General features: G+C 39.0%; 1 protein-coding gene across 1 annotated transcript in view; it reads right to left on the bottom strand.

The window, feature by feature from the left end:
• LOC109935511 (immunoglobulin superfamily DCC subclass member 3) overlaps positions 1-1059 on the bottom strand; it is an 80166-nt gene extending 79107 nt beyond the window's left edge. The window contains exon 1 of the mRNA XM_048615738.1: positions 978-1059. Within this exon, the coding sequence (XP_048471695.1) occupies positions 978-1059 (82 nt within the window). The remainder of the gene's footprint in view (positions 1-977) is intronic.
• Between the last annotated feature and the right edge of the window lie 21409 nt (positions 1060-22468).

Genomic DNA, 22468 nt, shown 5'->3' with positions numbered 1-22468 from the left:
CCTCCCCCTCCCGTATTCCTGACCCCCACCTCCCCCTCCCGTATTCCTGACCCCATCTCCTACCACCACGCCATCCCGCCCCCTTCCCCCCATCTCCTGATGAATTCCTCCCCGCCTCCAGCTCCCGATTCTAAATCCTTCGGGACCTCCTTCAACTTCTGCAAACGGCCACAGAGTGTGGAGCAGCCCGGGACCAGAAAACCAGTCCAACCCGGGGCAAATGAAGTTGATTTTTTAGCATCTGCAGTTCTTGCTTTCTCTGAATGAAATAAGTTCAACCAAGATGCAGAAATGGCAAGACTTCTAATGTTGCTGTTGCTGAACCGAGGATTTAAACTAAACATGTATCCATAACAACTTTACATTTTTTTAACATAAAAAAACTTAAAAGCAGGTTGAAGGGGGCGTTACTGTTGGAATGAACTGTGTGTTCAGATTTTTTTTGGGAAAAAGAAAATGTGAAACAAAGCTATTCCGGTACAATTTGGCAGAAGAGGTGAAGGGGGGAGGGGGGGTATTGCAAGGGGGTGTGTGGTGGGAGACAGACTATGTTCTCATTCCGAATACAAGCCCCTTATAGCGGCTGCTTGCTGTGTTTAGCCACGCTGAGGGGCGAGGAGCTGCCTCCTTGTTTACACACACACGCTGCCTCTCCCACCGCAGCCACATCCTGAGCCAAAAAAAACCCTCCCTCCACATTAAACAACTTTCCGCCCAGCTCCAATCACAGGCGCCTACTCAACCCTACATTTTTGTACCAGATCGAAGCAGAAACTGAGCTCTCCCTGGGTCCAACAACCACCAGCGAGTAAACAAAGACTTTCTGGTGGGTTTCACTGACCCCCCCGAGGGGATGCTGCCCATTCCACAGCAAATTGTATGGGTTGTTTTTTTCTCCCCTGAATCCCTTTGGGATCCTCCCTCCCAAGTTAAAAAAAATCACCCAGCCCACTCCCGAGTCTGCAGGCGCTGCTTACGGGGCCGCTCGGCCCCTTTCCTTGATCCTAGCCCTCGAGGGGTGTTGGGGAGTGGTGTGATTCCAGCGGGAAGGAGAGCCATGGTCCCATGGGTCTGAGAGTGTGTAGTGTCGGTGCGTGTATCTCCATCTTAAAACCAGCAGCAGATGGTGTCGGACGGGTACCCTCCATCTGTCAAACACGAGGGGGGGGGGGTAAAAGAGAGAGAGGCGGTAACAAACATTTCGCTTCTCCTCGCTGGAGCAAGGGGGGGGGGGGGGGGCGGTGGTAGAAACGCTCTTGGGATCCGACCCTTCTCCACTTCAGCCTCGTTCCGCCAACTTGCCCCCTTAGGTCACTGGGCGAAATTGCGGCTGCAGACAAAAGAGGGTTTTTGTGTGTGTGTGTGTGTGTTTGGAGGACGGGGGAAGATGGGGAAATAAAGCAGAGAATGCAACTTTGCGGAAAGCCGAGACTACTCACCCCCGAGTGCGAGCAGGAGGAAGCCCAGGACACAGCAACAGCAGCAGGGCACAGACAAGCTCCTCAACGCCATTACAGTCCTCACTTTAATCCTCAAGCCAGGAGCACACCGACAGTCATAGTGCAGGGCACACCGTGTCTGTGTGTGTGTGTGTGTGTGAAGAGAGGGGGTGGATCTGCTTACGCCGTGTTGTCCAATGCTCATCTATCACAGCGTGTCAGCATCCCGCTCTCTGTCTCTCTGGAGAGAGGCCACCATCCGGGGGGGGGGGGGGGGGGGGGGGGGGGGGAGCGTAAACTGCAGCCACCTTATTGCTGCCTCCGGCCACAGAGCTGCTCTCTCTCGCTCTCTCTCTCACACACATACACACACACACATACACATACACACACATACATATACACACACACATACACATACACACGTATCCTGTCAGGGCTCCCCATGTGCACTCGCCTCAATCCACAGGTCAGCGGGCCCCGCTCTTTATTTATATCGAGGGGTGCAGGGAACAAACAGAGTTCTGCCGTGGATAGAGGCAACTTCACCCGGGGCCACTTTGGCATCCAGAGTCACAAACCCGGACTGAGTGCCCGGGGCAGGAAGGACGGATATCGCCTCTCATTCATCACCCTCCATAACCCCCTCCACTTCCAAAGCCAGAAAGTTATTAGTCAGGCTTAAAGTTACAGCTTTGTCAAGATGGATTTGGAAATAGAACGATGCCCTCAAGGTCTGGTATATACCTGTCTGGTGATCTGTACTTGGCGCTGTGGAATGTGAAAGTGGACAAAATAAAAGCGCTATATAGACGCAAATTGCTTTCAATGAAATCAGAGGCGGGTTCTGATCTACTCTTGTTTTAAAAATGTCTCTGTGTGAGACACTGTTAAGTATGAGCATTAGGATAACTCTCTTAGCTGAAGGGTGAAGCTGAGATCTTTCTTCCTGGCTAGGCTGCAATTTTCCGTGACAGTCCGAGTATTTTACACACACACACACACGCATACGGAATGGATACTTTTAAAACTCCGCGGAACACAATTAAAGACAAAAGATGTTCCATGCGTTTTAATGACCTTTATTCTATTCTCCGAGCTTTCTGAAATTGCTCTTTCTGCTGAAATATTCCCCTCTAGGGCGTGATATGAACTTTCAAATCGCACGTTTCTGTTAGATATCAGAGGCGCAGATCTGAAGTGTCGCCGTAAATGTTATTTCTAGAAAGGCGACATTTAAACTGTACGACTATTTTAGACAGAGTGGCAGAGCGAGGCATTTTGTCGGCGTTCCGCTACATGTTATTAAACCAACATATATTGGAACTCAAAAAAATCCTGGAATGATTGAAAGATAGGCCATTTGGCCTGTTGTACCCATACTAGCCCACCCTTTCCCACTCCCCCGCCTCCTACCTCAAAGCTCTGTGATTAGTTTCTTCTTTAGCTACATCTCCAATTCCCTTTTGAAAGTTCCAATTAACCCTGTCTTCACTAGTTATATGAAAGGATGGACACGGGACTTAGGTTCCAGAGTTTGTAATATTGTTGTAAAACTAAAATTGAAATTTACAGATTAGTACAATAATGAATCAGTTTTCTGCATTTGCTCTCAAGTTACTGCGCACGGATTTCTTCAAAGAACAAAAACTCCCAAATCGTAGATCACCATCTGCATGGGTCCAATAAAGATTAGATTCAAGGTACAGTAAAGCATGAACAATGCACTTTAACTCCAAATTGATACCAGGGATGTGGTAAAATTAAACACCGAAAGAACGCGGTTGCCGTAAATCAGGAACAAAACAGAAGTTACAGGAAAAGCTCAGCAGGTCTGGCAGCATCAGTGAAGAAAAAATCTGAGTTAACGTTTCGGGTCCGTTGACCCGTCCTCAGAACTCAGAAAATTACTAGACTAGCAATCCAGAGGTCTGAACTAATGCTCCAAAGAAACAAGTTCAAATCCCTTCATAGCAGTTTGTGGAATTTAAGTTCATTAACAAAATCTGGAATAAAAAGCTGGTTGCAGTGACGGCGGCCATGAAACAATCATCAATTCTTATAGAAATTCAACTGGTCAATGATGCCCTTTAGGAAAGGAAATCTGCCACCCTTAGCTAGCCTGTCACATTGAGACAGCATACTGCTGATTTTTAATTATTCTCCGAACTGCCTAGCAAGGGATCCAGATGCATTGACTCCAGAACCCATTATGGCATGAATTAAATATCAGCAACCAGACTTGCTGACTACCACCTATGCCCTCCCTGATTCGAAACTTCACTGAAGGTAACAAAGACACTGAATATAATCTAAGTCAAAGAATTCAATGTCTATCACCAAGACTGACCAAGCTGATTGAGCCCTGTAGAGCTTATGACAGATTGGGCCTGTGGCAGGGAACTAACAAAACAGGCCAGCTGATTTTGTCTTGTCATCACCTCTGAGAATCACAGATCTATCTCTGCATAATAACATGACCTGTGGAAGTAAAATCCTATCTTCACTTTTAGGGTCACCATCACATGGGTTTAGAGCATTCATGAGGCTCTGTCGGCCATCAGTAGTAGAATTGTGCCTTGCCACAATCTGTAGCCTCATAGTCCCATATATTCCTTACTCTACTATTTACACACAACTGAACCCAGGTTGGTTGCTCAGCTAAGAATGTAGGAGAGCATATCAAGAGCAGTAGCAGTGATATCTAAAATTGAAATACCAGGCTGGAGAGGTTATTAGACAAACCAGAAACACACTTTAAAACAAAAACAGAAGCAGCATGTTAAAGAGCTAAGTGATTCTACAATTCAATGGATCAGATCTAAGCTCTACAGTCCTGCTGCATATAGTCTTCAATGGTGATGGACCATTAATTAAATAACCGGAAGAGGATCTTTGAACATTCCCATCTTGAAAATTAGCAGTGAACAGCATGTAAATGAAATGAAACGTTGAATGAGCGGCAAACACCTTTACCCAGAATTACTAAGCGGGTGATCTATCTTGGCTTCCACCTGAAATCACCTGTACCACAGGTGTCAATCTTCAGCTGTTTTGACTCACTCCACATGATATTGAGAAATAGCTGAATGACTAGATAGGGTGAAGGATATGGGTCCTGATAACATTCCCATTGTAGTGCTGAAGACTTGTACCCCACAACTAACTGCACCCTAGCCAAACTGTTCCAGTAACAGCTACAACACTGGAAGCTATTTAATTAAGTGGAACATTATCCACTAATGACCTGTCCACAAAACACAGGACCAAACCAAATCTGGATGACTGCTCCATCAGGCTATTCTCAATCATTGGTAACATAATGGCGTCCAGAACAGTGCTATCAGTGACACTTACTCAGCAATAACATGTTCACCAATGTTCAGTTTGGGTTCTGCCAGGACCACTCACTTCCAGGTATCATTATTGCCTTGGTCCAAGCATCGATAAAGGAGCTGAATTCCACAAATGACATCAAAGTAATGTTTGATGAAGTGCCTAATCTAAACAATAGCCCAATAAGTAAAGTGGCTGTACAGCATGTGGGAGTTTGGGAATTTTTAAGAGTGCACCTTATCTCCTGACTACCCAAAGTCTGCCCATCAACTAAGTCAGGAGTGGAGATGCAACACTCAGCAGTCACAGAGTCATAGAGCTGAACAGCATGGAAACAGACCCTTTGGTCCAACTCGTACTTGCCGACCAGATATCTTAAATTAATCTCGTCCCATTTGCCAGCACTTAGCCCATATCCCTCTAAAACCTTCCTATTCATATACCCATCCAGATTCCTTTTAAATGTTGTAATCGTACCAGCCTCCACCACTTCCTCTGGCAGCTCATTCCACACATACACCACACTCTGCCTGAAAACACTGCCCCTTAGGTCCCTTTTAAATCTTTCCCCTATGACCTTAAGCCTATGCCCTCTAGTTTTGGACACCCTACCCCAGGGAAAAGACCTTGGCTATTCGAAGCTTGACACAATCCAGGACAAGGCAGCCCATTTGATCAACATCTCAGCCATGACATTCAATACACATTCCCTTCGCTACCAACACAATGGCAGCAGCTATACTATCTACAAGATGCACTACAGAGTCTTTTGATTACACCTTCCAAGAGCTCAACCTCCATCACTTATAAGGAATGCAGCAGTAAACAAAAGGAAACCCCATCACTTGGAAGCTTCCTCCAAGTCAGACACCAGTTTGACTTAGATTTATGTCACCATTCGTTCAAAGTGGCTGAGTCAAAATCATCCAACTTCCCAACTAGGGTATACCTTCACTACAAGGATCATAGTGGTTCAAGAATATGGCTCATCACCACATTAGATAACGAATGATGATTACCCCTAATCAAGTGTAATTAGGGATGGGCAATAAATACTGGCACTTGCTCCCACACTATGAAAAATAGAAAATCCTTAGCACCATTGAGATATTTTATTGTCAATGCTTGCTTTTCTGGTTGATCCAGAACATTTTACTATTTTGGAGCAGTTTTATATGATAGATTTGGACCAAGTGGTGTTTGGATTGAGACCATTAATGCAGGATCTTTACAAGCAAAGGGTAGATATTTGCCCCATCTATCAATACTGCATGTGAAAGTCAATTCATTCATTGTACTGTTTGTTGAGGAGGCACCTTATGCTGGTTGGACTGGAGTTAAGTTTCCAGATGTTATCTGGAACATCAAGACTGTCTTTTCTAATAGTCCACATACATCTGACAGATGTCTACCCACAAAAACTGTAGATAGTGCTGATGTCAGAAAGTGGATTTCCAATCTGCAGTTACATTTGAAGCTTGTCATTTTGGTACCAGCATTCACTAATCTTACTATTGTAATTTCATTATCAATGCCTTTTAAGATGTTAGGAGTTTCGTTCATTCCTTCTTCAGTACATTCACTTTTTCAATCCTGAATTATTGTTTTTATCTCAATTAGGCCAAATACACCAGTGCAAAAGATAGGCATTTTTTTTACATATAGCATTAGAAGCATAGTTTTACAGGGTATACAGGGCCAAATTAATTTTTATTAATATTTATTGAAATATCCTTCAGACTAGGCAATTTGACTATTCCTGTTGATAACATTCACACCAATTGGATACTTGGTTTACCACCAAATAGATCCAAATCATGTTTTTCTTCGTCAATTCAGCCTCAAAACCATGACAAAGAGAAACTGCAGAAGGAATAGCACCAAAAACTCTCAGATTGTTAATTGGAGATGATGGTGATATTGTCCTTTTTAATACAAGATTATGAATCCAGAGGAGTGCTGACCTCTATACAGTTCAAATTTATCCTACTTGCAACAATAGACACTGATCCATTTAAAATTTCAACCAAAGCTCCATAGTTTTGACTCTGAGCTGGGTGATAAAATACAATTACTGTAGCTCGCAGCACATAGGACAACTCCATAGTTTTTGTCCATAAGGTTATGTTTTTGCGCATGCTCACTATTAAGGTGACTCCCTCCTCAGTCACAACATACTGTACTTATTAATGAATAACTTAAATGCATGTTTGGTGCAAGGGATGAAGCAGCCTATATGGACTGTGTTGAAAAGATGCATGGGAGTTTAAGACATGCCCACAAATAGCTGACTCTGCATAGTGAACAACAATGACAAATGAGTTTTCCAACAAAATGAATGAATATGAAGCTTGTTTCAAGCTTAAAGTGTAAGATTTGCTAAGCCTTCAAATAACTTTACCGCAAGAAAAAGCTGTAGAGGCTGGGTAATTAAGTATATTCAAGGCTGAGATATTTAATCAGTAAGGGAGTCAAGGGTTATGGGGAAAAAGCGGAAAAATGGATTTGGGGATTAACAGGTCAGCCAAGCCTGAATGGTAGAGCAGAATCTAATGGCCTACTTCTTCTCCTTTGTCTTACAGTCTTATGGATGACTCTTGAAACCTAAAGTGCTAAATCTGATGCAGTATGGGATCCTTTCAATGATACACTGCCCAAGTGACTCAATGAGTTCATTAACACCGTGTTGAATGTTGAAGGCATTTAATTTGCGGGATTTTAAAACACTGATTGCAGTTAAAAGAATCTTTGTACAGTTACATCTTATTGGGTACATCGTTATGTTGATTTAACATGAATTACTGGTGTTATGTTCTCATTTCACATTTCAAGAAGACGACTACCAACATTTTTATCATTGATATAAGTCAACACCCATATTTAGAGAGATTTTGAGGTTTAATGCTTACATTCTGACCTCTTTGTATATATTATCTGTACAACTGGGAGAATAGGATTCTTATAGCTTAAAGGCCTGTCAGTCCTAGTTCTGACATTAATAAAGATATTTTTCTTCTAAACACTAAATATTAAAAAATATAAGACACAGTGTGTTACCACCTAGTAAGAAAAACTGGACAGTGAATTCCTAAAAGTTATTACATGAATTTGAGGAATTACACCAGTCATGTGCATGCACATAATTTCCATGAGGTTAACAGGCAATGAATACCTACTGGTTGATTGATCCATCTCCTTTGACAGAACCATGGCAATCATGTGCAGTGAAACGTACGCATGAGTAACAACTTATGTTAGAACTATCTTAGAATGGTAAGACATTCGTGGGCTGGATTATGCTCAAAGTCCACTGAGACATTCTGCACCTGGAAGTCTTTGTGCAAAAGTAACTGTCGGCTAGTCGTTCAGACATTGAGGGAAATGCATTCGCATGTTCCACTATTGATATGCCTTATTGTTTCAGGGGTGTTTTCTTCTGGCTTACTAATTTGTCAAACTTATTTCTTGATCAACAGAAGTTTTCTGAATCATTCATTTTTTGGGCCTTTGCATCTGCTAGGAAGAATACACTTAGATCATTGTTCAAGGTTCATGACCTTTGTTTACCCTCTTCTCACCTTAACAAGAAATAGAACAGTGATTGCAGCTAAAACTTAGTCTAGCTGAGCACAAAACCACAATTAAATAAGTTAGCTTATGTCTGGTAAATCTTTACATCATGGGATAGCAATGCATACCTCCAGGATAATTTTGTGCACAGTTGCAGTCATAAAGAACTCTATTTATACCGTATTCAGGATTACATTGAACAAGTACGAATCTTACCTCTTGTTTGGAACTCAGAAGATTTAAACTACATAATTCTGAATTAGACTGGTAGTAGAGAACTAATTCTTATTTGCCCAAAAATTATTAGACCTTGGGCTTATCCAGATCAGTACAGGATTAAAAAGTTATTTTTTCCCTCATTCTGTAACCCAGACATCATTTAGTAGTTTCAGGTTAACAATAGATATAATGAATTCCTTTAACATTCCTTAATAATCTGATTTAGCCACAACTTTAGAACAGCAGTTGCAAATGGACCAGCATGAACTTTATTTCCTCACTGAATGAGATTATTGAACTTAAAGGTAGCATTATTCTGTGAGATCACATCCACCAAGTACAACAATAAGACTTCTTATATTTCAAATCTCTCCCTTGTAAACATTGATATGAAACAAAGTCCAAACAAAACATTTGTATTTAAGATTTTTACAAGGACCTATAGCTTGGATTGTGGGGGAGGTTGTTGACTTGCTCGACGAGCTAGTTTGTTTTCGTTCAGACGTTTTGTCAACATGCTAGGTAACATCGGTGAGGTCTCCGATGAGGCGACGTTGTTCTACTCCGCTTGGACTTTATACTGTCCGGTCTGTTATGATGAGTTGTGTAATTTCTGGTTCTGTTCTGTATGGGTTTGTATATGGGGTCCAATTCTATATGTTTGTTGATTGTATTATGGGTTGAGAACCATGCCTCCAGGAATTCCCATGCATGTCTATGTTTGGCTTGGGCTACTATGGTTACGTTGTCCCAGTTGTATGTATAGTGCGTTTTATCTTCCATAAACCCGAAGCACTTTCTTCAAGAATCCTGAATCAAATCATTCTCAAACTGCAACACCTGAATAATCTGCACAAAGTCTAAATATTCTCATTTCAGAAAGAAAATCAAAATCCTCAAGTCAGAATGGGATACAATGCCCCAGGGTACAAAACTGAGGGATGAGATCAACGAATCTTGTTTTCAGAGTTAGAAGTTCCACTGGGAAACTGGCATTTCCGTGGCATTTCTGCAGATTTCCCACCTACCTTATAACATTGAGGGGAAGGCCCAAATAAATCACTGGCAATTGTCTCTATGTTTGGAGATAGAAGCTTGAAATCCCCCTTTGAAATGGGCATTCTGGATTATCAACAGAGACGAACTCATGAATCTTGGAATATTCCAAAAAATTTAAACATCCTTGGATTTTAAACAACTCATCTATCCAAATTTAAATCAAACACTAGTGGAACCTCTTACACCTGAAGACTTAACATGTTCCAAGTAGAAAATACCCAAAACTATTAGTTCATTGAACTAAAGAAAATCCTCTTGAAGTTCTAAGTTCAACCAATCAATACAATCTTTAGCCTAAATGTCACTGCATTTGGCTATTCACTAACCCAGCCATACAAACCTTTGTGGTTAATCTTAGCTATTTGTGTCAGGAAATGGTGTAAACATAAAGTGTAGGAACATAAATAATAGACAAATACAACTTTTGCTTTTGCACTAAGGTTTTTATTAATAATGCATGTTTTAGTGTACATTTTTTAATCTATGATCTGTTATGAGGTTTGCCTTCACCTTCTCCAAATTGCCATTCTGTTCACTTGCATATAGATTTCACCCTTTGAACTGTTAAAGGAACCCCTTCAATAACAAAAGGGCTTTTTTTTCACAAACAAGATAGTGTAATGAATGGACAATAATGAAATACCATGCTCTAGGTGCAGCAAAGGCATGGAATAGTTTGCACCAAAAGAGCTAGTTATTTTTAATGAAGTACCCTAGCTAGCACTACACCACATAGTTGAATATGCTATGCACGAAAACAATAAACAGCTTCTCCACACTGCTATCAGAACCCGTAAATAGATAATACTCGTGCATTCATTTTTATGTAAGTAGAAGATCATAATGAATGTGAGTTTGGTTATGCCACACAGTCACTAGAGGGATATTCTATTTGGAACCAGACAGACTTAAAAATCGAGAGTATAAGCTTTAAAACTTGTTTGCGTATTACATAAAGAAACTTGAACATGTTAGTGCACGAATTAACACTGGAAAAGTAAGGTATGACCGAAGATGCTGACACCAGTTAACTCATAAATATGCCAACCTTGAGAAAGTTTACACACAGCTATAACTGTTACAACATACAATGTATTACATTATTTTCTAAAGTATTGGAAGATAGTACACTTAACCTTGAAGAAATGAAACTAATTTATCCAAATGGAACTCCTGTCTCCCACTAAATTTAATTATACTAACTTTAAAACCCTTTTTACCCTAAATTTGTAAAACTTAAAACAAAACCAAATATTACAATTATATAATTAGGACTCGTAGATTTGTTGATTTGCAAATTAAGGTTGCGATAAATAGAAATGTTTCAGATCTTGATCACAACAGCAGCCATCAAGTGTATACAACTGTATAGCAAGAATTTTACACTATGTTAATCCCACAAAGAAAAATTGTTGTAACAGCAGTTCCATTTTTCATCACAATGCAGTATGCTTTTAATAGGTAATACATCAGTAACAGTTTTTGTACAAGTCACAAAATTAGTGGACAGAGGATGGAAGGCAAAAAACAAAACACAAGGGCACAATTTTACAATTCTAAAATGATTTGAGTTTAGTATGCATATTTATGGGATGGGGAAAACCAAATACTTCACTTCAAACACTTTAACCAGAAATTTGCACAATACATTTTATAAATGATAAATGAACATTTCTCAGTCATCTTGTCTCATTTATACACAAAAAACACATTTTAACATTGTTTCACAAGTCACAAGTTTCTTAGATGTTAAAATTTTAACGAGCAATCAGAGTAATACATAGGCCCTCAGTAGTTGTGCAATCAATTTAGCATTTTCAGCAAGCACAGCAGTAAATTGATAGTTCTAAAATAACAAAGTAGGACTGTCTGATTTCTTTTGTATCATAACTACAAATGCAACATCTGCATATAAAATGTGACTTCAGTAAGCTAAATCCAGAGAATTAACATTGCAGTCAGTGGACTGGCTGACATTAACTTCAATAAAGGTAATATAATAGTGTTGTGGAAATCTCAAATAGTTTTAGCCTTGTTTACCTCATCCACTTTCATAAAATTAGAAAATTGACTGGCAAAATGGCTGGACTTAACTGTTCCATTATATTTTATAATAATAGTTCCAAATTTTTGTGTATGTAAATATTTATGAGGCAAACTTTAACAGCACCAAAAAGGATGTAGTTATACTGTGTGTACTAATCTGAGATTGGTAAGTATTTGAGTGTGCAGTGATCAGATACATCACTGTCGACTTTGTTTTTGGTGTGCATGCTCACAACAGACAATAGTACTGTGGCACTTGCATGCCTGAACCTCCACATATGCAGCATATTTACCGGTCGGTAATGCAATGTGGCAAAATGTAAATCAGTGTGGTTAAAGTGAAGCTAATATGTTTATGTAAACATTATTCAGCATTAGAGAACTTCTTTTGAACTTACTCTAATCTTGGCATTACATTCAGAGCTTATGATACTTTCAGGCAACGAAAGTATCCCAGTAAGTAGGGCTGCACCTATACTCAATCTAGCTAAAGATGGACTAAATGTGCAACAGAAAGAAGATGAAATAATGCCTTCTGGCTTTAATACAAAGGGAAATCAGGTACTGCTATAATACTACATTTGGATTAGTGCACACTGGAAATAACTTTAAATCAATGCAGAAGTAGCTGCATAACCAATGTCTACATATCCCTGTAAAAACAAGATCTGCTTTTCCTCCTCACCCCCTCCACCTCTTTTTTATTGTGGCTCTTAAAATAAACATTTTTTAAATTAAACAGCAAATCCTGATGTCAACAACTGGGGACTGATTTGAGCATTACAGTGCCTAACATTGTGAGAGAACTGAACATTCACAAGATCACTGAAGTGCTCCTTGGCTTAACAATAGCCTCTACTGATGTTAATGCAATTTATCTCATGCTGTCAGGCTCAGTGACTACTCCAAGCTAATACCCTTAATGAGGCCATCAACTCATCATTAGAACAGAAATACTCTTTATATTCCTGTTAATGTTGAGAACACACTCAAAAAGGATGTTAGGAGATATCCACAGATGACTAATTTGCAAAGGAGGTGCTGTTGGCGAGAATGGCTCTTTTCATGACAGGTTGAACTATTTATGTAATTGGTATGAGGTGAGATTTAATAAAGTCAAACATGATGTAATCCATTTGGTTCAACATATTCTCTTCAAATTCGTAAGAGACAAAGTTGCATAACATAAAGTTGCCAGAATGAATAGGACTACATACGCGTGATTTAGAGACAGCCTGGTCAACTGTAATCCCATGCACAAATCATAAAGGATAATTTTTCAATATCTCATGTGCACCATTTAAATAGTAAAATTATTTTCTGATCTCCACCTGCAGACTGCCAGAGAAAAAGGTGTGCTAAACTCCAAAGTCATCACCTGACCTTGTAACAGGATCAATTCATAGTCAAAATTACAAGTGCAGACGAAAACGCTTGAGCAACAATTACCACACGTGTTTTAAAAGTACAGAACTCAAACAGTAAAGTTAGCTCCTGAAGAAAAATGTATTATTCACTCCATATGTTATTTTCTATAAAACAGGTCTCCAGCTGGCATTATCTACATCTAACAAAACTCTGCTCCTGCGACTTTTTAAAAATGGCACCACAGACAGAAATCCATGAATGTATGTGGCAGTTCATAACTTTCTGCTTGCAATTACACAGTATTGAAGAGTCCCACATTATCTAGATGAATCTGGGGTAAACCCAAATAAATTGCTGTGCCATTGTCAATAAAAAAAAGCTGTCTAACAAAGTAGTCTGTCAGGTTTGACATGGTGAGGGGTTGATCTTCAAGGTCCAAAGTCATAAGATTATGTTCCCATTTCCCTCATGGGGTTTGCCATTTCACAAGAAGCCAGTTGCAATACAGCAAGTAATTTTGGTACGATAGGACAAGAAAGAGTGTTCTCATTGGAGCTTCTATGTGTCGATGTTTATATTGATTATGATGCTGCTTTTTAGCTTTGTCCAACTGAAAAGGCTTGCAACGTGCCTTCCTGAGAGAAATACATACATGTTTCCGTTTTTGAAAATTTTCACTACCAAGTTCTGCAATAGTTCTCTTATGTTTTCTGCAGTGCTGCCCTCCATAGGAATGCCTTAAATTTATGACATTAGAATGCAATGTTTCTGACCAAGTGAGCCTTGCTCATTGGCAGAAGCAAGGACCAAATTGGATATCTGGAATTGGTAACTGTTACAATACAATCAGACTGCTGTGAGTGTTAGTCTAGTTATATGCTGCAGGAATGGATACTGCACTTAACTAAAGTCTCTCATCCCTGGTAGCATTCTAATATATCTTTCCTGCATTCTCTCTAAGATGTTGGGTCCTGCCTAAAGTGCCACGTTGAAGCACAGAGTTAAAGATAGATGTTATAATGCAATGCATCAACCATGATCAACTGGGAAATTGAATTATCAATGTCTTGATTTCCATAAATCTATAGCCCATACATTGTGTCTAGAGTTATTAATGGCTCCTTGGAGCAAGCAACCACTTGGGGTTAGATGAACTTAAATAAATAACATCATTTACATGATTTTCTGTAATTCATATCCTTTTAGTATTACTTTCATTTAACTGGTGCTGAGATCTCTATATTCATAATTAGTAGTTTAACAGAAGCTGATAGTTCAGAAGCAACACTGTTAGGTGAGAAGGATGGCAGGTATACCTGACTGTATCAGCTATTATCCTAAACCAACACCATACGGGCAGTGACATCCAAGTCTACATTTATTCAAAAAGCAGTGACTGCTACAGGCTTTTATTTACCAGAGGGACTGGGCCAGAGATCTGCACCCATATTCTACAGTAGGTGTGGCAATTTCTCTTGTATTGGACTGTAAAAGTCACAACACTAAAAATTGTATTCAGTAGAGATAGTAGGAACTGCCGATGCTGGAATCTGAGATAACAAGGTGTAGAGGTGGATGAACACAGCAGGCCAGGCAGCATCAGAGGAGCAGGAAAGCTGACGTTTCGGGTCTAGACCCTTCTTCAGAAATGTATTCAGTAGGATTGTTTCAACTGGCCACTGGTATTATGCACAAATGGATGTGCAAAACACACATCCATGGTTTGAAAGACCCAGTTAATCTTTCCCAAGGCAACAGACTTCAGGATCAGGGTTGGGCAGTCAATATTAGAGTCTCAGGTGCCTTGAAAGTTACAGATTCTACTAATTTTCCAAGATACTTTAAAATAGGGCAGAATATGCAAGAGCCCCCACCAAATATTCATGTTACTTGTAATCAGCATTTCTACTAATTTTATTTTCTTCTGCGTGGATCTCAGAGGTATGTGTGCAGCTGAGACCTATGGAACTGGAAGTCAATGCTGTGCCCACTGCCACACAACTGAAAGGAAATGTTGTTTGTAATCTTGAACTCCATTATGCATGTCAAGGTAATTTACATTACCAAAATTAACATGGTAAAACTAGACTAAGTGGCCCCTGGGCAATCAACAATCCCCTGGTGTCACAGCTCCAAATATCTCTGCAGTATCCACGCTAGCTCCTGAACACAAATATTAGGAGGTATATTCAACAATACAGTGACTATCAAACACACTAGTGGCACATTGATTGGTTGTATGTTACTAGTAGCTGTTGGCTATTTAATGGCCCTTGCCTTTTTTAGCTTCAGATGTCTGTCCCAGTCTCTTTAGTAAATCGAAGCCTTTAACAATCACTGCTGTTTGAATAAGTGACATAAACCACTTCTGAAATTGTGTAAACTGCTTGATTTGCAGGCAGTCAATTTCTTGTCAACCATCCAAAAACCTTGAAGAGGCTTGGGAAAAGAATTCTAACATGCTAAGGTACTTAGAGACAATGCGGAGGTCCATTCCAACCATGCCATTACCACTGCTTAATGTAGATTCAATGATCCATGATATGCAAAGTCCCTTTTTATCTAGAAATTAAAAGCCATTTGTTGAGGTCAAAAGCAATAGGCCAATCCTTAACATCTGCCTCAACCATTTAAAATAACAGCCTCAGCCTCTTATTACCCTTAGGTTTCTGGGCATGGACGGACACAATTGATGATGGCCTATACAATTTTTCATTAATGCTGTATATATTAACTCTTCTAACTAAGCTGCCATCTGTAACACATTTGGCAAAGGACCCAATTACCACATATATCCTTAATACTCCGACTTTTAAAGGACAGATCTATAACAACCAGATCTTTGGTCATTACCTGAGGTGCAACATGAGATGCCCAGCTGAACAACATGTATATTCTACACTTGGGCACTGTCAACATGTCACGCTAAGTCATGGTTCATCCAGTGCATTCTCCCCTAATTCATTATTTCCAGTATGGATGCAGCTCTCCTAAGGCTTAGGAGGGAAAAAAACCAAGTAAATAATAGTGGATATGAAGGAGTACTATAGCAGAAGAGATGAAAAGTTGTAGTTATTGAGATGTATTAAGACTAAATTCATATGTGGCTATATTTGCATGTAATAAGTCAGACATGAGATGGGAAGTGGTTTTTGAGCTGAGCACTTTTAAGAATGTCAGTGAAGAATTGGAATGCAAAAAACAATCCCCTGCCTCGTAGATATTCATAGCATGGTTGGGAAAATTGTTAGGATAGTGTGAGGATGAGGCCATTTGAAGTGCCTTACAAGTTCGTACAGTATTAAAAGGTCGGATGGTGAATTTTTCAACCCTGGCTAGCACAGAAAGGTCTGTGAAATTTTCTTGCAATATTCTAGCTGTGTACAGTGGACAAGGCATTAATGTTGGTAACCTTCGTTCAATCTCCCAGCATGATCCCCTTTTTGGGGAGGGTGTGGGGATGTCATTGCAAAGAAGGGTTACCCTCAGCCTCTGTTTTACTTCCTTAGGAGTTTCGATCTTCGGACTGGAGAAACAAAACACTCATCATTTCTGCTTGTTCCAGAAAGGTTTTAAGCAGAAATCTGCTTCTTTGCCAACTTTGAAAACCTCACTTCTTGTCTTTTAAACTGCTCAACTTGAAAACGCCTCAGTCCACAATGGGTAAAATCTCAAGATATTTAGCAATTGCTTCTCATTACAATTAGGCTGACTGTAGAATTTCCTATTGAGTCAGCACACTTCATGTACAGCACATGCAATATTCTCATTACCTACTGAGCTTACAACTGATTGATAAATCTAGATTTCATTGTTTTGGCATGAACACAAGTAGCTGCCTTCCCTTGCTTGAGGATATAATCTTGAACAGTAACAAGCAAAATGACCAGCTTAGTGTTTCCCTTTTCTCAGAAACAATGGGAAAATTTGCCAAGGTACAGATATCCTAAATTGTTTAAAACAGATCATCTTCAATCGAGTATAAAAAGAAAAAGGGGAGGTGCAGTTCAGCAAGTGGACAAAAACTTGGCAGATAGAACATAATGTTGGAAAATAAAAGGTTATCCACTTTGGCAAGAAAAATAAAGCAGCTAAATATTATTTAAATGAAGAGAGACTGCATAGACTTACAGAAGGTTTTGGGTGTTCTTGTGCATAAATCACAAAAAGCTAGCATCCAGGTTCAGCGGGTAATTCAGTGGGAAAGCAGATGGAATGTTCCTTTATTTCAGAGGAAATGATGTATAAAAATAAGGAAATCTTGCTGAAACTATTCTGTACTACATCTGGAGTACTGTGAAAAGTTTTGGTTTTCTTTACTAAGGAAAGATATACTTATACTGGAGACAGTCCAGAGAAGAATCACTAGGTTGATCCTGGGTATGGAGGCATTGTTTTGAAAGGTTCAGTAGGTTGGGCCTGTACTCATTGGAGTTAAAGAATGAGGCTGATATGTTTAATCTACTTTCTTTAATAGAAATTGCAACAAATGGATTCAAAATTAAGAGTTTTCCCAAAAAGCCCACACAGAAATTGAATCAGAAACAATACCAGTGTTATTATTTGAAATAAAAATACTAATAATGAAATGGAGATCATCAAAATGGGCAGCAGTGCATCAGGTAGTAGTTCCATCTGAATATCATAAAGGAATTTTATATGTGTTCACAAAATTCCAATGGCAGGTCACTTGGGTATTAGGAAAACAAGGACTAAAATATTGAAACATTTTTATTGACCAGGTTTAAAGAAATAGAAAAAGACTGAGTCAAATTTTGCCAGATGTGCCACATGTGTTAGGGAAAACTCAAATCTCAGTTAAGCGTGCACCGTTAATTATGATACCAGGTTTGGAAGAGCTGTTTAGCAGGGTCTTAATAGATCGTGTAGAACTCCTGCCTAAAACCAGGAATGGGAACAAGCATCTTTTAATAACTGTGGGTGTTTCCTCAAGATTTCCTGAAGCAGTGCCTTTAGGGAAATTTGTTGCAAAAGTGGTAATTGAGAAGCTAGTTCCAGTTTTGTTTTAGAAAATATGGATTACCCAAAGAAATAAAACTTGAACCTTGATCCAAATATAAGTCAAAAAAATTCAAAGAGAAATGATGACTAGTTTGGAATAAAACAATGTACATCACCGGCTTATCACCCACAATCTCAAGATGCATTGGAATGATGGCATCAAACATTTAAAGACCATGTTCAGAGCTTACTATCAAGAATGTCCTAATGATTGGAATAAAGGAACTCCTTTGTTACTATTTGCCATTATGGACACGCCTAATGAGTTCACTTAATTTACTCCTTTAAAACTAATGTACAGACATGAGGTGAGAGGACCATATAAATTGATTAAATAAAAATTGAGAAACTAAAGCTCGGTGACTATGCTTTCAATCCACGTTTCAGACTTCAGAGGAGAACTGACCAAAATATGTGATTGGCTAAGAAACATTTGAAAAGTTAATGAGCAGTTAAATTATATAAGCGGCCAAAGTTTGAAATTCTGTTGCTGGAAACAAGGAGATAATGTTGTTACCGACATCTTAGGAACCATTAAAAGTACAATCCACGGGACTTTACCAAATCAAAAAGAAACTCGATTATGTGAATGCAGTGAGCACTCTGATAGGTGAAAGAATTAGCAAGTGTGTCACGTTAAGATGTTGAAAATATATTACAACAGGGATGATATTCAGGAGAAAAGTAATGAAACAAGTAAGAAGCAAAATAGAAGTATCAAAACAATTAGAAAATGAATGATAAATTGAACATTCAAAAATTGACCCTTCAATGATCAGTTTGGAAAATATGGAGGTGCTTAAAAGAATAGATGGCATATATTACCTTCCAGAAAACTATGAAGTGACTCATGAATTGTATTTATGCATTATAAATCAAGTTTTGGGAATTGGCCAGGAAAAATGATTTTGTTACTCATGATGTTAATGTGAAAGACTCAACCAAGAGAGATTAGCTCAACTGAGGGAAGTGATTAAGTTCACGATGGACAATTTCATTATTGAATCAAGTCATAGTAGTGCGAACTCACCGATCATGATGGTAACAAAACCAGATGGGTCACAAAGTTTCAAAATTGTTTATCACAAAGTCAACGCAATAACAGAAGCAGTCACGTATCCTATCAGGGATTGAAGGACTGCACTGAACACTTTCGGCTTGCGCAATTTGGCAAGTCCTGTTGACTGTTGGAGTCAAAGTAATATCGACATGTTAACATTGGACAGACTTTATCAATGCAAGTCATGCTGTTTGGAATGAAAATTATTCTAGCAACATTTGAGCGGTTAGCCAAAAAAGTCACTGAAGGAGTATTTAACTGTGTTGTTTAGACTGATATGTTGATGGATTCTGACTGAACATGGGAAGAACATTTACACCATTTGCAAAAACAGAAGTTGCTGGAAAAGCTCAGCAGGTCTGGCAGCATCTATGAAGAAAAGAATCAGAGTTAACGTTTCCGGTCCGGTGACCCTTCCTCAGAACTAAGTTCTAAGTTGTAAGCAAGGGTCACCGGACCCGAAATGTTCACAGATGCTGCCAAACTTGCTGAGTTTTTCCAGCAACTTCTGTTTTTGATCCTGATTTACAGCACCTGCAGTTCTTTCGGTTTTTATCTTACATCATTTGACTGAGCTATTTATAGGCTATGAGAAGCCAATTTGGTTATGAATCAGGTGAAAGGTGAATTTGCTGAGGCAAAGGGGACTTATCTGGGTCACATTGTGGGATAAGGCCAAGTAGCAACTAGGGAGGTGAAGGTACTGGTTATTTTGGATTTTTCCATACCTAGGAAAATAAATTCTGTGTTATGTTAAATTTTGTGTCATGTTTCATTGTAAGTTTGCTCCGAATTTCAGCACTGTCATTGCACGTTTAACAGACTTATTGAAAAAAGGCAGAAAATTTGAATGGACACAAGAGTATCACAGTGCCCCTGAACACTTGAAACTTGTGCTCAAACAACAAAGTTGCTTCTCCTCATTGGGAGGCAATTCAACCCTCAGCAGCACTGGTGGTTGGTGCAGTTTTATTACAAGATGACAAGATCAACCTGTCAGTTATTTTGCAAAGAAACTAACCATCCATGTGCAAAAATATTCTGCAATGGAGAAGATGACATTAAGTCTTGTGATAGTTGTACATCATTTTAAGATTTGCACACATGGAAGCAACTGTTAATTGTACAAACCAAAATCCTTTAATTTTCTTAGCAAAGCTTTGTGCCACAATTTTGGAAATCATTCATGTGCCTGGAAAAGGTGTTTTATCAAGAGCACATGAGAAGGATATGTAAAGTTGCTGTTTAACTTGCTGTGTTCAATGTCAAGGTAGACAAATAGGAGGCAGCATCTGGAGTAAAGGAGCAGTCAACGTTTTGAGTATTTCCCTTCTTCAGGGCTGGACCTACCTCTACCTTGGATTCCAGCATGTGCAGTTTTTTTGTCTCTAACCATGTCTAATGTCAACATGGTACTACTGTTAGTGTTAAAGAAAGAGTAGTGAAAGTGCCTCTTAAATGTACATTCCCATTCTTCGTTGATGGTAGGTGCGTGATTATATGTATTTTAATAATTTATTTCAGAGTGTTTGAATTTTGAACTAGCAACATATAGGTTTTCTGTGTATCTGAAAAGGTTCAATGATTAATTTCTAAGTATTACTGTAGCTTTGGTGATTTTCAAAGAAACAGTCAGATAGTTCATAAAGATTTTATTTAGGAATTTTTTTTACATTGGGAGAGTTTTCAAGTGAACAAAATAAACAGTCTAGTTACAGAATGTCTTTGGATAGAAGATTTTGGAAGTTTTGCAGGACTTAGGGTAAGCATCCATAGCTTGGATTTTTGTGTGATTTTTGTTTCACTTTGGGCCAGTTTGCAGAAGACTTGGCTGAAGCTGGATGCGTAAAACAGCTGCTTTTGAGAAAGGGAGGTAGTTCAGCACGATTAAGAAATCTCAGAGTATGAAGTTTAAAAGTTCCAGACAAAACATATTTGGTTAAAATTTCTAAGGAGTTAAGGTGAGAAAGTCTAAGCTTAGTTGCATGAAGACTCCAGGAGGCGGCTATCAGGTTCTCAAATAGGGCATTGGAACCACAGTTAAATTGTGTCTTATAGATGTAAAATTGAAAGAAATTCTGAAAGTATTATAGAAGGAGTATTTTGGGGATTAGTGGGGTTGTATTTTAGCATGTGTTTTGATATCTTTAAATTTATGGTATATGCAAATAGTTTGGTTTATTCTAGCTTATCTTTATTTCTTTTGCATAATAAACATCTTGTTCTATTGTTAAACCTAAATATACAGTATTGTGCGCTTAAGTTTCAGTGAAAGACCATCTTGTTAAAAACAAAAACAAAAACAAAACATGATCTATCAAGCCAGGTTTCAGCCTGGGATTGGATTTGTCCAGTAACAATATCAATTGCAAACATGACAGACTCGAGTACAAGACTTTTAGAATACTGCTTACAATTCTGGTCACCCTTATAGGATGTTGTTAAACTTGAGAGGGTGCAGAAAAGATTTACAAATATGTTGGCGGGACTGGAGGGTTGAATTATAGGAAGAGGCTGAATAGGTTGGGTCTTTCTTCCCTGGAGTGTCACAGGCTGAGAGGTGACCTTATAAAGGTTTATAAAATCATGAGGGGCATGGATAGGGTGAATAGCAAAGGTCTTTGCCTAGGGTGGGGAATCCAAAACTAGACAGCACTGGTTTAAGGTGAGAGGGTAAAGATTTAAGAAGGACCTGAGGTGTAACTTGTTCACGCAGAGACTGGTGCCTGTATGGAATGAGCTGCCAGAGGAGATGGTGAAAGCAAGTACAATTACAACACTTAAAAGGCATCTGGATGGGTATATGAACAGGAAGGGTTTAAGAGGGAGATGGGCCAAATGCTGGCAAATGAGACTAGATCAGGTTGGGATATCTAGTCAGCACGGAGAAGTTGGACCAAAAAGAGTCTGTTTCCGTGCTGTATGACTCTATAAATACAGAAGACTTGGACAAAGTCTTTTTTGAAACAATATTCAAGTTCTTTCCTGCCAATTTTTATTGTTATTCGAAGAAAATGCTGTCCATGAAATGAGGAAATGGGAGATTCTTTTCACATTAAAATTAGTTAAAGGGCAGGTTAAACACATGCAAGTGTTGTGCAATAATGTTTTTCATAACTCAGTAGAATAAATTCTTTATAGTATGATGTTTTTGGATAAGATAGCTAACAATCCTTCTCAATACTTTAAATTTGAAGCAAAATGCAGGAAACAGCTTCTATTTATTCATGTAATCAGAGTTCCAATCTACTGATTAAACTAAGCAAATCAGCCAGAATTTTCCTTTACAATTGCACCATTTACATGTGTAAACAATACTAAAACTGTCTTGCTATAACTTTTCAGTTTG

Source organism: Rhincodon typus, chromosome 33, assembly GCF_021869965.1.
Source record: "Rhincodon typus isolate 14 chromosome 33, sRhiTyp1.1, whole genome shotgun sequence".
NCBI classification, from domain to species: Eukaryota; Metazoa; Chordata; class Chondrichthyes; order Orectolobiformes; family Rhincodontidae; genus Rhincodon; species Rhincodon typus.
The sequence above is the reverse complement of the archived record's forward strand: the minus strand, read 5'-3'. Positions and strand labels throughout refer to the sequence as shown.